This window comes from Lepidochelys kempii, chromosome 2 (genome assembly GCF_965140285.1).
Source record: "Lepidochelys kempii isolate rLepKem1 chromosome 2, rLepKem1.hap1, whole genome shotgun sequence".
Taxonomy (NCBI): Eukaryota; Metazoa; Chordata; order Testudines; family Cheloniidae; genus Lepidochelys; species Lepidochelys kempii.
In genome coordinates, this window is record NC_136381.1 from 45,391,766 (window position 1) to 45,409,015 (window position 17,250).

The 17,250-nt window shown below is 42.5% G+C and overlaps 2 protein-coding genes across 11 annotated transcripts in view; one reads left to right on the forward strand and one right to left on the reverse strand.

Annotated features, from left to right (window-relative positions):
* Positions 1-17,250, reverse strand: part of SLC26A7 (solute carrier family 26 member 7) — a 795,743-nt gene that overhangs the window by 407,639 nt on the left and 370,854 nt on the right. The gene's annotated exons all lie outside the window — the stretch shown is intronic.
* Positions 1-17,250, forward strand: part of RUNX1T1 (RUNX1 partner transcriptional co-repressor 1) — a 148,134-nt gene that overhangs the window by 127,312 nt on the left and 3,572 nt on the right. For 8 of the 10 annotated variants that reach the window (XM_073330592.2, XM_073330591.1, XM_073330589.2 and 5 more), the window contains 2 exons: positions 1,041-1,231; positions 16,727-17,250. The exon at positions 16,727-17,250 is cut by the window's right edge and continues 3,572 nt beyond it. In XM_073330592.2, the coding sequence (XP_073186693.1) occupies positions 1,041-1,231; positions 16,727-17,002 (467 nt within the window). In that variant the 3' untranslated portion in view covers positions 17,003-17,250. Of the gene's footprint in view, positions 1-1,040; positions 1,232-1,534; positions 3,060-16,726 lie in introns of those variants that run through there. The other 2 variants (XR_012157132.2, XM_073330595.2) reach the window with 2 other exon arrangements.

The window sequence follows — 17,250 nt, forward strand, 5'->3', positions numbered from 1 at the left end:
AAAGAAATTACTTGTTTTAGTTGTCAGTTGAAAGCTTGTATATTAGTAAAATCTTTGCATTCTTCTTGCATCAAAAACTGAATAACCAATTCATGACAACTCATGTTTTCCAGGGTAGCCTAGTAGAATGTATTACACTAATTCATACTGGATAATTTAATTGCAGTGATTTATATCTGCCTAAGACAACACTAAGGCTCTGATTTTAACAAATCAGTTATGCACATGTTTAAGTATGTGCCTACTTCCGGTTGACTTAAATGTGCTGAAGTGACTTGCTGAATCAGGGCCTAATTCTTCAAAATATGAATGTTGGTTTGAAACAAAGATCAATTGGTAAGAACTAAAACAAAAAAGCAATGCGTTTAGACACAAAACAGGAAACATTGAAACTTAGCTTTTGCATTAGAAAACTACATATTCAGGAAATGACTTTAGAAGCACTAAAGTTAGATTCTCTGTTTATCAATGACTTTGTTTTAAGGGGTGTATTAACTCTGAGCACCTTTTCATTATACTCTACAATGGGTTTTTATATACCAGAGAACCCATCAATGCCTTTAAGGGTGTGTATTCCAGTGTCCTGCCCTGGTTTACAGAAGCTTAAAACCAGAATGTTACTTATTATTATTAATTAATTATTTGTATTATCATAGTGCCTAGAGTTTAAAATGTTCACAGTGTCATTTCTCAATTAGTTACTTTCATAGAATTCTTTCATAAATCTAGTCCTCTGCAGAACACATTTTTCAAGCAAAATATTCAGAAAGATACAAAAGGATAAATTGGAGATCAGCAACAGCTAGACTTTTATATGGCCCACCATTTATTATCTGAGCACTTCATGTACTCCTCAGATGACAGGGAAGTAGAAGGAGGGAATAGGTCATAGGGACTCAGTTTCATCCTTATCCTACTTCAGGAAGTGATGAGGCATGCTATTAGCAGGATATATGCTTCCTTCGTGCATTGTTCCCTCTAATCAAACAGTCCTGTACCAAACCTATTGTGCTGATGAAGACTTCTTGCCTTGTTTGTAGAGGAAGCAGTCAATGAAGTAAAACGTCAGGCGATGACAGAGTTGCAAAAGGCAGTGTCAGAGGCAGAACGGAAAGCCCACGACATGATCACTACAGAGAGAGCTAAAATGGAGCGCACTGTTGCAGAAGCCAAGCGACAGGCTGCAGAGGATGCATTAGCTGTTATCAATCAACAGGAAGATTCAAGTGAGGTAAGGAGTTCCGTAGGAGGCAGCACCGGCTGTAGGCACCAGCAAAGCAAGCCCGTGCTTGGGGCGGCACAATTCCAGGGGTGGCATCCCAGCCAGCCTTTTTTTTTTTTTTTTTTTTGCGCTCTCGGAGCTTGGGGCGGCAAAACACCTAGAGCCGGCCCTGGTAGGAGGGGAGTCATCTCAAAGTTTACTCCAAAATATACCAAAGCGGAGCCTCGTTGTCAGAGTTTGAACCCACCCAGCTTCCTGCAATAAAGAATTAATACTCAATTTTTTTTCATTTTTTGTTTATCTTTGTCTAAGAACATAAGAATGACCATACTGGATCAGAACCAAGGTTCATCTAGCCCAGTATCCTGTCTGCCAACCGTGGCCAGCAATTGCTTCAGAAGAAAAGTCTGAAATGGCTTTAAACTGATTGGGGGCAGGAGAATGAGGCTATAAGAATAATGCAGTGATGGGAATATAGTCTGTATATTTTCCATTTACTTTAAGGGTAAAATTAAAATACTTTAAAATAACACAATCTACTTAAAATTGGTGGTTGAAATAACATTCAATGAACAATGATAAATAGTAAAAAGACAAGGAGGACTTGTGGCACCTTAGAGAGTAACAAATTTATTTGAGTATAAGCTTTCGTGAGCTACAGCAACATCCACTGAATGCATCCGATGAAGTGAGCTGTAGCTCACGAAAGCTTATGCTCAAATAAATTGGTTAGTCTCTAAGGTGCCACTAGTACTCCTTTTCTTTTTGTGAATACAGACTGACACGGCTGCTACTCTGAAACCAATGATAAATAATGAAATTCTAATGTCCCCAAAATAAGTGACATTTATTTAGGCTTTTTGTTTGTTTGTTTTTGGGGGTTTTTTTTGCAAAGGGAGGGAGTTTGTGTAGACATGATCAGCACAGAACTAGATTCCTGGAAGAAAAAGATGTGTATGCAGAGTTACAAGAATGTTTCCTTGATTAGAATTTATTATTTCAGCTACAGAGATTATGTGTGAGCTGAAGGGCGGGACAAACAGCATCTGGCAAGAAAAAAATAGAATGAAAGAGCGACAGAGTAAAATAGGAATGAGCATGGTAAACCTCAATTCAGACTTGAACATGATAGTGGAAGCTTTGAATTCTTGTGGTATGGGACATATGGCAGCATATATAGCAGGAAGTCGGGATTGAAAGAACAATAGACTTATTGCCAGTGCTGAAGTGTTTTGGATACAATGAAATCCTATGTCATTTAGAGAAGAAAGAAACATTAACATCATGTGGAAAGGAAACTCATGATTAAAAATGCCCTTATAAACTGTTGCTAAATTTGTGAAAGCCACTTTAACAGCCATTTCAAAATAAAGTATGGTAACCAGAGAACATTGCTCTCATAAACTATTGGTCTGATTGGGAGATGTTAAAAAAATGTAGAAAAGCATGTTTTTATACAAGTTCTATATCACAAGGAATTGGCAAACTATTAGGTGTGTTGTATCGCATTATATATGAATGTTTATTCATGTACACTATTGCAAAAGCATTTTAATTACTGCATTTGCTAGTAATCTAGAAGAATGATTTAGGTTGAAGAGATTCAGATTAGGTAGTTGCACCATGCTGAAAGAACTGGAAAAAATCACAAGCTGATAAATCAGTGGCATGCTGCAATACATAGCCATAATTTGAGGGAGCATAAGAATTTAATTCATACCAGACTTCTCTGGAGATGAAAGACCATTGTGGGAGCATTGGATGCCCAGAGTTTGTCCATAATATGTAACAGATGAATAACAAGAAGACAAAAGGAATTAATTTTCAGCATCTGAAAGTTTCTCAGGAAAAGAGAGACTAAGGGAAGTGTAGTCAGTCTTTAAGTACTAACTATTCCATTGCAGAATTAAATGAGACATAAATTCAAATTATTGGCATTTTGTAGCTAAGATATTCAAGGGCATTTTCCCCCTCGTATATTCGCATAAAGGGTATTTGTCTGACATATTGTCTGACAGCTATGATCATTAAACTGCTATCATTTTCATGTGTAAATACGAATGATTCCTATTATGAAAGCTGAAATTCCAAAGGTAAATGCCTAAGAGGAAATTGTAAAGTTGATCTGTTTAGTGATCAATGTAACACCTGTTGTCTGCCAATATACGCAGACCATTCTCCTCCAAAGAAGTGTGCATCCAAAGGAATTCACACTGGGCATTTTTGTGCAAATTCTCCTGCATTCCTGAATGGTAGCACTTCTGGCAGTGGCAACATAGGATCAGCCATCTCTATCTAACATTATAGTTTCATTTCCAGAGCTATTGTTTACTGGGATGTTAATTTCCTAGAAATATAAATTTTAAAAGTTTTCCTTTAGCCTGGTTCCAAAGGGATGTGGATAAAAAGTATATCCATTCTACCCCGGAGCCTGTGAATAAACATTATTTGCAGGCCTCTAAATTCATCCCATCTCCAGTCAACTGGCAAGATCAGACCAGATTTTAAAAATCTATTTGAAAAACAAAACTAGTGGCCTGGTCCTGCAGTCTTTACTCAGGCAATGCATTCTAAGTAACGGTCCCTTTTTGGAGACAGGGTGACTAAGTGGACGAAATTTGTGTCTGCCAGATTAGAGATCTGAGGCCAAATCCTAACCCTACTGCAATGGTGTACGGGAACCATACCTATCTTATAGTTTACATAGTCTAGCACTGTCCATTATAAGCCTCTGTTTTCAGTTGCTTGTAATTTATCAAACTGTAGCCATTTGGGGTCAAATTTACTCTTGTTGGAATGTTTTTTTTTAAGGTGATGTAAAAATGGTTCAGCCATTTCCAAGAATGAGGTTAGTGGAAAATAGGTAGTTTTGCCCATGTTGAAACATGTTTACAACTTTTTTTCCTTTTTGGAAAAGATTTAGGTCCTTTAGGGTTCAAAGAAAAAACTTGAAATTTGCTCTGGGGTCAGAGAGGAATCTTTTGATCTCTCTGTGAGACTCCATTCTGTTTTGGACCAGATAGAAATCTACTGAAGATTATATCTTTACATGTTCAGTAGAACTTGTTAGAGACATGTTGCTAAAATCTCTAAAATTACATGTGTACTGTACATGCTTCAGCCAGACACAATTCCTTGTGTGCCAACTGCACTGAGCATGCTGCTAGGGACAGATCTCTAGACAGCAGGTTGTTGTTGCTCCCACCCTTTAGACATACAGGAAGGCAAGGTGAACACCATGAGGAGACTAAATTCTAATCACAGCTCTTTCCACTAGCTGGTGGTGAACTGGTGTTAATTCTGTGTACTTCACAGCCCTTATAATTAGAGCCCTGCATGGATACAAAATTTGCATCTGATCCACAATCCACAAAAATTATCCGTGGATATTCGCAATCCTTGAATGTGGATGGATATTCATGGACATAAAGCAGATATCCGTGGATTTGCAGGTCTCTACTAACAGCTCCACAGGTCACCATGCACCAGTGGTGCAAGGCTGTGCCAAGCCCCCAACCCTCAACCACCCTCCACTTCTCCCCAGAGACCTCCTGCCCTACCACCCACCCACTCTATCTCCGCCATACCTCCTTCCCCACTCCAGGAAGGGAGGCTAAAATCCTGGGCCCTCATGTGCAGTGCCGCCCTCCCAGTCGGGGATTTCGATACCCCTATGCAGGTGTAGCAGCTTTAATGTATGCAACTATTCTCCTCGCCGTGTCTGCTGTTGCCACCCGCTAGTTTAAATTACAACCGCACCTCTTTAAATTGGCGCTTTGCTCGCTGGGCAGGAGCACACGGTCGCACTCCCTTCTGGGAGCTGTAGTTTTCATCCTCTGTCAGAGCAAACTGGGGACTATAACTTCCAGAATACCCAGCGGGATATTGCTGCTGCGGTGTGATTCAGAGAGACGAGCTGGAGCCTGAGGGCTGGGTGACAGCCACTCCATTTGGGTGAGTGTGTGCTGCAGAGTCCTGCTTGGGTACAAAATTTGTATCTGCATCCAAGCTGTGAGCCACAAAAATGGTCCATGGATATCTGCATCCGTGGATGCGGATATCCACGGATTTGCGGGGCTCTATTTTTAATTGAGCAAGGCCTCAGTGCCCCTAGTTCAAGACACTGGCAGCTATAATTTCCCAGCTTTGTATAGATGGGGTAACTGAGAGTTATAAAAGGTCACTTCTGGTAGAGCTGGGAATCAAACTCGGGGCCAATTTCTTTTCTGTGCCCAGAGGTGCCACTCAAAAGGAGCAGCCCAGGAATGGAGTGGACAAAAGTGGCTTTAAACCATCTTTGCACCTTCCTGGTTCTAGGCTGCTCAAGGGGTGATGAAGCCCTCAGCCTACATTAGTCCAGTTTACAGTAGCCTTACTCAGCTGCTCATCGGCTTCACCAGTCTGGAATGCAGACATCTCTGACCACTCCCCATTCTGCCCCTGGCATGACCCTATTTATAAGACTGCGGGTGACATCAGTGTAGGGCCACATTAATCAGCTGTACTCTACCCGTGACTGGGAAAAATTCTCCCAATGGCAGCTGCACTCCTTTGGTCCCTGTACACCACTGGAGTGGAGTTAGGATTTGACCTCAGATTTCTAAGCTGGCAGCCACACGTTGTATCTACTCAGCCACCTTTTCTTCAGAAAGGGCTTGTTACTTACAATGCATTTATATATTGTCTGGCACAATGGTTGAGGCCACATGGTGCTACTGCGGTAGGAATGCTTAATGGTAAAATGTACACACCTGACTGTGCTCTCTGTAACCACTTGGGCACATTCTCTTCCTGAGCCAGGAATAGAGCATACAGCCTAAAGTTCCTGATTCCCTACATTCCTCCGCTGTCAAACACATAGTTGTGCAAGTCACTGAACAAAGTCTGGTTCACATCGTTCTCTGGTGCCTGATCCACACAAAGGATAACATCTTACTCCTGCTACTAAACTATGCCAGGTCAACACTGTAGATACAATTGCCTGGGTTCCAATGCTGCTGATGACCCAGTTGTGGGGGGAATGGAGTCAATATGATTTCACACAATGGAATTTGTTTTTTCAGTTTGCTAAGAACATTCAGACTGTTAAGTAAAAATCCCAAAAGTTAGGGTATGCCAGATTTAAGGTTGCTCATACAACCTGTGGTTCCCGAGAGCATATGCAATATGATAGTCTTTCATTACATGATCATACGCTATTTGATCTCATGACCCGTGTCTCTTACTGGCATTTCCTAACTTTTGAGTGTTTGATTTTACAACCTTTAACATTTGTATTAAGTCTTGGAGCAAACTACCCCAGCATAGCTTTTTTCTATATACAGCAGAACCTCAGAGTTACAGACACCTCAGGAATGGAGGTTGTCCGTAACTCTGAAATGTTCATTAACTCTGAACAAAGTGCAGTTCAGGCTCCAGTTCCAGCAGCTGACGCTACCAGCACTCCCAGCTATCTTCGAGACACCACTGACTTCCTGAGGAAATGACAGTCCATTGGTGATCTTCCTGAAAACACCATCCTGGCCACTATGGATGTAGAAGCCCTCTACACCAACATTCCACACAAAGATGGACTACAAGCCATCAGGAACAGTATCCCCGATAATGTCATGGCAAACCTGGTGGCTGAATTGTGTGACTTTGTCCTCACCCATAACTGTTTCATATTTGGGGACAATGTATACCTTCAAATCAGCGGCACTTCTATGGGTACCCACATGGCCCCACAGTATGCCAACATTTTTATGGCTGACTTAGCACAACGCTTCCTTAGCTCTCGTCCCCTAATGTCCCTACTCTACTTGCGCTACATTGATGACATTTTCATCATCCGGACACATGGAAAAGAAGCCCTTGAGGAATTCCACCATGATTTCAACAACTTCCATCCCACCATCAACCTCAGCCTGAACCAGTCCACACAAGAGACCCTGAACACTATGGTGCTAATAAACGATGGTCACATAAACACCACCCTATACCGGAAACCTACTGACCGCTATTCCTACCTACATGCCTTCAGCTCTTATCCGGACCACACCACATGATCCATTGTCTACAGCCAAGCTCTACGATACAACCGCATTTGCTCCAACCCCTCAGACAGAGACAAACACCTACAAGATCTCTATCAAGCATTCTTACAACTACAATACCTACCTGCTGAAGTGGAGAAACAGACTGACAGAGCCAGGAGAGTACCCAGAAGTCACCTACTACAGGACAGGCCTAACAAAGAAAATAACAGAACGTCACTAGCCATCACCTTCAGCCCCCAACTAAAACCTCTCCAACGCATCATCAAGGATCTACAACCTATCCTGAAGGACAACCCATCACTCTCACAGATCTTGGGAGACAGGCCAGTCCTTGCTTACAGACAGCTCCTCAACCTGAAGCAAATACTCACCAGCAACCGCACACCACACAACAGAACCACTAACCCAGGAACCTATCCTTGCAACAAAGCCCGTTGCCAACTGTGTCCACATATCTATTCAGGGGACACCATCATAGGGCCTAATCACATCAGCCACACTATCAGAGGCTCGTTCAGCTGCACATCTACCAATGTGATATATGCCATCGTGTGCCAGCAATGCTCCTCTGCCATGTACATTGGCCAAACTGGACAGGCTCTACGTAAAAGAATAAATGGACACAAATCAGACGTCAAGAATTATAACATTCAAAAACCAGCTGGAGAACACTTCAATCTCTTTGGTCACTTGATTACAGATCAAAAAGTGGCAATTCTTCAACAAAAAACTTCAAAAACAGGCTCCAACGAGAGACTGCTGAATTGGAATTAATTTGCAAACTGGATACAATTAACTTAGTCTTGAATAGAGACTGGGAGTGGATGGGTCATTACACAAAGTAAAACTATTTCCCCATGTTTATTCCCCACCCCCACTCCCCAGTGTTACTTAGACGCTCTTGTCAACTGCTGGAAATAGCCCACCTTGATTATCACTACAAAAGGTTCCGCGCCCCCTCCCTCTGCCCCCCGCTCTCCTGCTGGTAATATCTCACCTTAAGTGATCACTCTCGTTACAGTGTGTATGGTAACACCCATTGTTTCATGGTCTCTATGTATATAAATCTCCCCACTGTATTTTCCACTGAATGCATCCGATGAAGTGAGCTGTAGCTCACGAAAGCTTATGCTCAAATAAATTTGTTAGTCTCTAAGGTGCCACAAGTCCTCCTTTTCTTTTTGCGAATACAGACTAACACAACTGCTACTCTGAAACTCCTCAGTGTGGGCAGCTTCCTTGCAGACAGCTTCTTTCCCTGGGTCGGAGTGCAACCTTGTCCCCCTTCCGGCCCAGGGTATGTGGGGAAAACAGACCCCAGCACTGCTCCTGCTCTGCCAGCTGTCTTGGGCTGGCAGCCCCAGCGTCTTCACTCCTAGATGTAAGTGGCTGCCCCACGCGTGGAGGAGGGGGTGAAGATGGGGGGAGGGGGACAGTCAGCCCAGATGTGCCTACCTTTAAGATCGTGGCACAGTACAGTATTTGGGGGTTTTTTTGTTGTTGTTGTTGTTGTTTTCTCTCTGCTGCTGCCTGATTGGTTACTTCCAGTTTCACATTTGTTGACTGGCCAGTCCGTAACTCTGGTGTTAGGTATCTCTGAGGCTTTACTGCATGTCATAATCATCCCAGGACTTTGTTAGGGTTTCCAGAGGCTTTTTTGACCAATCAAACAAGAAAAACTACTGTTTTGCAAGAGAATAGAATCAAGCTGAACAATGAGGTAAGGAGAGTAAAGCAATGGGAGTTGCAGGCAGTGAGAGGAGATTCAGTAGTAAAAGTTAAGTTCCTCAACAATGAGGAAGAAGTAATAAATAGCAAAGATACAATGTGGAGGAAGTAACCAGTCAGGACCACCCATCTCATTAAAGTGAGCTTATTGTCATGTACTCTCATTAATGCTGGTCCAGTATGAATGATCTAGTCATGTGAAACCAAACACTGTGGAAAGTGCTGACTAGGGTTTGAGGAGGGAGTGCGATGTTGGAGAAGATCTCAGTTTTAAGAAGTGGCCCACAATATTTTGAGAAATGTGAGACACACAGCATTGTAGTATTTCCTTTTTATTTCTCCACTGACCGGATTCCCTGTCAGATGGCACTTTTTGCTTTAATTTGAATTGTTCTTATTTATTGAGTAATGCCATTACTTCAGTGCCTATATTGTATTTAAAATGGAAGATCTCCATAAACCTTGAGATTGGCTTGCACTCATCTGTTGTTTTTTTTTATGGGGAGAATTCCAAGGAATTGTACAGATCCTGGGCTAGAAGTACACCACAGCCTCTTAGGGATAGTATGTTTAAAAGCAAAAAGACAGAAGCAGGCCTACCTGTCAGCATGACTATTTCAAAACCACAAATTATTTCTTTACTACTTCCTTACAATTACAGAAAAGGAAACTAGGCAAAGGATGATCCGTTCATCAGTAGCTGATTTGGCTAAGAACCAAAACATATGTGAGCAGCTACTCCTTAATGACTGCTGTGCTTGCTTTGGCTGTAACATACCGTTGTGCAAATCAGTTTTAATAGTAAGGGTGAACAGCTTAGCAAAGAGACATAGTAAACTTACTGGCCAGATTATTGAAAAAATTAAAACATCTGTCTCTGCTCCAATATAAAATGCCACTGAAAAATCTAACACTTGTGGTGTTCTTCACCACTCTGAAGGGGAAAAAACATGGATATGATAGTTCACTCCAGTTGACACAGATGCTTTCTTTGTTCAGACAGCTGCTTAGATAAAACAAAATGTGTAACTGGTCCAACACTGCTTTGAAGGATTGTGTAGAGTTAATGCTTGTTTACATTATCGAGTTCTATGGTGTGTCTGAATATAAGGGGAGAGAGATAGCTCAGTGGTTTGAGCATTGGCCTGCTAAACCCAGGGTTGTGAGTTCAATCCTTGAGGGGGCCATTTAGGGATCTGGGGCAAAAATTGGGGATTGGTCCTGCTTTGAGCAGGGGGTTGGACTAAATGACCTCCTGAGGTCCCTTCCAAGCCTGATATTCTATGACATGCTTGTGAACACAAAGGGGCCTGGTCTATGCTGACTGGTCAGGATTGTGTCATGTAACTTGACAACTGACACTCATGTTTGAACCATAAAAGGTAATGTACACCAGCCTGATTTCTATGCCTGTTGCACACTAAACACATTTACATGCTAACATATTTTATTTGTGGTGGTCACAACTTGGATTTCTAAACAATAAAACATCAATGGCTTGGGTAAACCCTGAGTATTTAGCTATCACCTGTTACTTAATTCCAGACTTCTGCAGCTTGGAGACAGCTTTGCATGTGGTGGTGTATTAGGGTGACCAGACAGCAAAATGTGAAAAATCAGGACAGTGGGTGTGGGGAAATAGGAGCCTAGATAAGAAAAAGACCCAAAAAGATTTTATAGGACTGTCCCTATAAAATCGGGACATCTGGTCACCCTATGGTGTATTTTGGCACTTTTAAAATCCCTACCTATCGTGGCTATGTGAGTTAGGAGCACAAATCACATAGACTTTCAATGGGACTTGGGTGGACTTTTCAAAAGTGCCTAGGTCCCATTAAAAATCAATAGGACTTGTATTGCTTGGTCACGCTGGCACTGTTGAAAAGCATCCCCCATGATGATAGGTGCTGAATAAATTACACGTCAGTGTATTTGTACACATCCTTTATTGCTTGGCTGGACTGGCTTGTGGCCTTTTTTAACACAACTGTGCAATCAGTAACCCACGTGTATTCTTTTTTTCTCTTTATTGATTAACTTTTAGTGCAAGCAGTTAGGGTTCCCAGTACTCTCCAGTAGGTGCACTATTCTTACTCCCTCCAGGAAACATCAGGAAATCTGGGTTCTTAACATAACTAGGATTAACACTACAGTATTACTTGCCTTTCGTAAGAAAGTGGAGAACGTCAGAAACTTTGTTAAAGGTGACTCTGAACAGTATGGCACCATATTTAGACATTTCAAAGTAGATCGCCTTTTAACATCTTAAGATACTTTTTTTTTTGAGACAGCTCCCTTCTGAGTCTCAACAGGAAGTAGAAGAGCAAAGCAAATACTATAATAACAGAAAATATTTCTAAAAGATGGCTAGTGATGGCAAGAGTGTAGGGCAAAATGGCTTGCTAAACGCAATGTGTTAGCAAACATTCAGCCTCAGTGTTAGAGCTCTCCAAGATGGAGATCCTGGAGCAGCATTTGTTGATGAGGACAAAAAAAAATTCAGAGTTATTAGCTGCATGTACCTGTTGAAGTAATGCTCTGCCAAGGATTTTGGAGAGTAGGAATCCTCACAAATTTTAAACAGTGATGGAACAATTGTTTGTCTGTAAGACATGGGCTAATGGAACAGCAAAAGTAGGAAGTCTGATGGGTTCTGCAAACATTTGTGGGAGAGAAAGTTGACACATTCCTGCATTGGAATAGCTCACTGAACTTCATGGAAAACTAGAATTGCACAGGATGGACAACTGGGACTATAAACTAATGACTCATTTTCCTGCTTGATATCTTCAATAGGCAGTTGAATGTTTTGAGTCATTGCAACGTCAAACTAGTTCTTTTGCTCGCCAGAAAGATTGCTGTCATCCAAACTTCAATCCGAAAGGGTTCTGTCTATGTGAGCACTACTAGAGCTATGCACTACAGAAATAAGAGATGATGCACCGAGCCCCTGAAGACAATGAATGCCAGTGCAACTATGGATACACTGGGTGTAACACAACTTGTGGAGACATACCCAAGCTAGCTTTAATATAGCTAGCTCAGGTATTAGTAGCACTGAAGCTGCTTCAGTGTGAACTAGCCATGTGAGTAATTGCCCAGGGTTTCAGGTGAGCTTCTGCAGAAGTTTCACTGCTCCAATACTCAAGCTAATTATATTAAAGGTAGCTTATGGATGTCCACATGAGCTGCAGTCACAACCTATAATATTGCTTGTACCTTCTTTTTATGAAAGCTGTTTGAACCTGAGAAATCTTGAAAATAAAGTATATCGGAACCAGGAAGAGGATAAGCTTTGGTCCAAGACTTTCTGAATGACAATGGTTTCACTTTGTGAGTTGCGGGAGATGTAGTGCAGGGCTGTCCTTACCCATACGCAAACTATGCAGCTGCGTTGGGCACCAGGAAATTTGGGGCACCAAACTGCCCCAAATTTCCTGGTGCCCTACACAGCTGCGTGCTGTTCCAGCGGCCAGACCGATCCCCGGGCCGGCTCAGAATGCTGCCCCTCGCCCCTGCTCCCCCTCTTCCCCAAAGCCTCCGCCCCTGTCTTGCCTCTTCCCACCCCTGCTCTTCCCCAGCCCCATCCCACTCCCCACCTTCCCCTGAGCTACATCCCAGGGGACTGCTGCAGGGATCGGACGCACCCTGCATTTACTGGGCGATGGGAAGTGGAGCGACTCGGCCCCAGTCCGCTCCGCTCCACCGCCTCCCAGCCGCACCACTGGTGAGTGCTAGGGGGCGGTTCCCCCCTGCCTCCCAAGTCCCAAGGCCGGGAGCCAGGGAGCAGAGTGGAGTGGGCTGGGACTGGGTCACTCCACTTCCCGCTGCCCCGTGAGTGTGGGGTCGGGCCCACCCTGCAATCACCGGGCAGCAGGAAGTGGAGCGACCTGGCCCCAGCCCTCTCCACTCAGTCGGCTCGTGCTTGGGGGCGGTTTCCCCGCCCCCCCCAGCCTGCTCCTGCCCCCTCGCAGAGGCCTGGGGCCAGCCCTTCCCTTTTCAGGGAGGCTGCGTAGGGCACCAAAATGTCTAGGGACGACCCTGATGTAGTGAATGTGATTCTGGAAGATGAAAATGGGACCTGTGGGTTAGATTCAAGGTCAGTTCCTCATTCAGCCAAACTCCATTAAGTCAATACATCCTTGGAGTCAATGAAGCTAAATTGAGTTACATAGGCTGAAAATCTGGCTTGTGTATAGCCTAACTAGTGCACAAGGAGTCTAAGGTCTCTATGATCCTGTCCTTACAGTATTAGGATACATCTGGAACTCAGTACAAAACAAGAACTGGTGTTGTAGTACATTAGACCAGTATTTTAGGGGTTGTATAAAAGATGAAATCACATTAAAAATCCATAGCTGCGTTGTTTGCTTCATTTAAATACAGAAACTTTGCTCAATTTCATGTAGACACATTATGTTACCATATGGATTGTAGCATGACATAGTACTGGTTCCTTGATGTGTATTCCCAGATAACAATGGTGAGGTCTGTACTATTCTGTAAAAGAAGTCCTTGTGGGACCAGTGGATTGTATGCTACAAAACACAGCTAATATGGCAATGCAAGTAAGTATCCTCATGAATGCACACTTGTTGCCAATTTACACAGAAGGACTATTCTTTACTACTTCTAAATATAATAATTTGGTACATAAACAGGTGCAAGAATTTTAAAATGAATTTTATGTGCATTTATTCTCACAATTAGACTAAAGCTGTAAAGTCCTGTTGAATTGTAACTGATAAATGCAGTGGACAAAAGCACGTACCAGACAATGTAGGGACACATGAGGTAATATCTTATAAAGCATTGATTTAGAGCTGTGAGTGACTAAGAATTTTAATAAAATCTAGCACCCATGTAGCATTTTACATGTTCAAAGCATTGTAGAGACTTCAGATGATTTAATTAATAAAATAGCCAGTTCAAAAAAATACTCGTAAGATGTAAGTGACTTTGTTTTCTATCACAAAAATGCATTTTGGGACAGCTGGTTGCATCATGACGTTGTGGCTCCAGCTTGAGAGTTTGTAACATCCTGCTATGCAGACTTAGACAAGCACAGTGCTTAATTTGTAATGAAAGAGGTGATGGGACTCAAGCAATTTTTTAATGTTCATAACTGATGCAGCAAGCCCAGAGGTGCCAGGGCTATGAACTGCCAAGCCTAGAGGTGAGCCCTGGCAAGCCCTGGCACAAATTGAGCACTGAACAAGCACTTCTGCTCAGGTAGAATCTAGCACATCAAGTTCAAAACAAAAAAGAGGATTTTTAGAAACTTGGCTTTTATTTGTTGAATAGAAACTTGACTAGATAGAGGCTATATTTTCCAGCATCAAAACATTTTACAATGAATCTACCCAGTACTGCAATCAAACCTGCACAAAGGGACTTGTGCACCTGTAGAGAGCCCTGCTGATTTCAGTGGTACTGCATGTGGGCTAAAGGGTCTTTCCATGAATGATCAGGACCCTTTTTTTGGATAGGGAATGAACAAGAATAGTCAATTCTGCAATTCTAAAAATCAGTATAACCAAACAAGGCTGGTTATTGCCAGTTCAGCAGTAACTCTGTGCAAGCACGTTGCAGATAGAATTGTACGCATCTTATTCCTGTGCACACAATTACAAAAATCATTTGTATTGGAGTTGCTTTTCATTGTGGTGACAAAAAAGTGTGCTTGTTTTAAAAAAAAAAAGTTAAAATGCATTTAAAAATATAGTGAAGTTATCCAGTCTGAATGGCGGTAATGTGGTCATACTGCTCCAGAACTGGACTGAGTCTAAGGAGAATTAACCTGAGATCATGAACACTGAATCAAAACCAGGTGATGTCAGACACGGGATCTGAATTTCCAACAGTTTAACTACCAAAAACATCTGTTTCTGTGAGTTTGTAATTCCACCTTTTTAAAAAAGTGTTTTAAAAGATGTGAACAATTTTACAAATTAAAAAAAAGAGTCCCCAGCACATGTATTTGTAATTACCTCGTTTAGTCTGTGTGTTTAATCAGTTTGAATTGAGAATGCCATGTACATCTGATTTCAATCTGAAGGAGTCAGTGAGTATTAGACAGTTACTCTTCTTGCATCTGCCAGAATATTCCTGCGCCAAAAAAAAGGATAGAACTAACATCAGGATATTTTCTAAAGAAGCCACTTGACTCCAATTAAATGTTTAATTTCCTTAAAATATTGTTTTGGATTTAAGTCTTTGTTCTGTTCTGTAATTGGGATTTTTTTTATGTAGTTTAGGAATATCACTTGTAGGTTGGATGTGCTCCAGCATCCAGCTGGCATTGCGAGGGACGGTAGGGAAGTGAAAGGCATATTCTGTGGTTGCTACTCTTTGGGTAGGACTCGGAGCGGGGAGTTCATGGATGTGGTTCTGTCCAGTTTTATTCCTGATAAAGAGATATTTTTCAATCACATTTGAAAAGTGAGGGAATTTTTAAAATGTATAGTCTTGCTTTCTTGATGTACAATAAGAGGCTAGGAAACTCTGTGTCTATCAGGCTGCTGTGATGTTCTGTATAGTGGGGCAAATTGTGAAGTCCTTCCCAGGCAAAAATTCCATTGACTCAATTGATGGGAACTGAGTAAGATTTTTGTCCTTTGGCCTGTTGCGGGCTACTGTGTGACAGCCTCTTAGGCACTGTGCAGAGATTTAGGCATGCCCTTAACTTGGGGCAGTGAGTGGGCCAATTTGAGTCCAGGGGGACCACTCACTTGCTCAGAGTTAAGCATGTGCGTCTACACTGCACACACCTTACAGCGGCAGGTAGATTTACATACACTGCACACACCCCAAGCATGAGTAGACATAGCAGCATAGATGGTGAGGCACTGCTTAGACAAGTAGCAGAGAGAGACACCAGAACCCTGGGCGTATGCACAGGGCTCTACTTCCCCAAGCAATGCCTCCCTTGCCGACACTGCTGTTTTTAGCAGTGTATTGTTCCATTGCCTCCCTGCTGCTGGGGTCTTTCCCCTCCCCAGGGAAAGACTCTGGCAGTGGGGAAAGGCTCTGGCATGGCGGGAGGCAGCGGAGAAAGGCTCTGGTAGCTCCCCACTGCCTCCCTCTGGGCAGAGCCTTTCATGGTTGCATATTGCTACACATAGCAGTGTGGATGCAGCCAGCTTTTCACTGTGGTTTGAAGCTACACATAACCTACCCACTGCTGGTAGTTGTGTGCTGTACACATACATATACATAGCCTAAGTCTTTGCTGGATTGGGGTTTTACCTGTGATGTATATTCTTCCCTCACATTTTTAATAACTTGATTTCCCCTCTTTTGGGGAATTTTTTTAAAAAAATAAATCCAGTAGAGAAATCATGGTGAAATTTTAGGGCACTTACAGCTAATCAGCATAGTGATGAGAGCTGAAAATCTCAAGTGATTTGTTAGACTAAATAAACACAAAAGTAAACCTGAAGCTTGTGTGCCACAAGCTGACATCTGGAGCAGTGATTCCCTTTTTCGTGTCTGCCCTAATTTCTCAAGGCCAAAATCCCTGGAGTAATTCCGCCAAAGTCAGTGGAGTTACCGCACGGCTGCATCTACCCCAAGGTATCTGAAGTATTTATGGATTAACCGCTAGGCTAGTAGTCCTTAATTAGGCCAATGTTTAACTAGCAGTTTCTATTAATTATATGGATTGTGTTTAATGTGTTTGGTACAAAATTCAGGACAAAATTATTAACGTTCTGCTGTCCCCTTCTTCCTCTTCTAGAGCTGCTGGAACTGTGGCCGTAAAGCTAGTGAAACCTGCAGCGGTTGCAACACGGCGCGATACTGTGGCTCATTTTGCCAGCACAAGGACTGGGAGAAGCATCACCACATCTGTGGGCAGACCCTCCAAGCCCAGCAGCAAGGAGAGACACCAGCAGTCAGCTCCTCCGTGACACCCAACAGTGGGGCAGGGAGCCCCATTGACACACCACCAGCAGCCACTCCTAGGTCAAGCACCCCTGGGACTCCATCCACCATAGAAACGACTCCTCGTTAAAACTGAACTCAAAACTGTTTGAAACAAAAACAAAACAGAAAACAAAACCAATTCCTCATCCTCAGATGCTCAAAGATTTTAACTGAACTATCATATTTCAGTACATCGGTAAGAAAGAACTTACTGTATCTTGAGGTAGTAGTAAAATACAGAAGGCCAGTAACGGGTCATAATGACTTATTATGGATAACAAAGATATCTTTTCTTTAGAAAACTGAAAAGAGAGCAGAGAATATAACACAAAATGA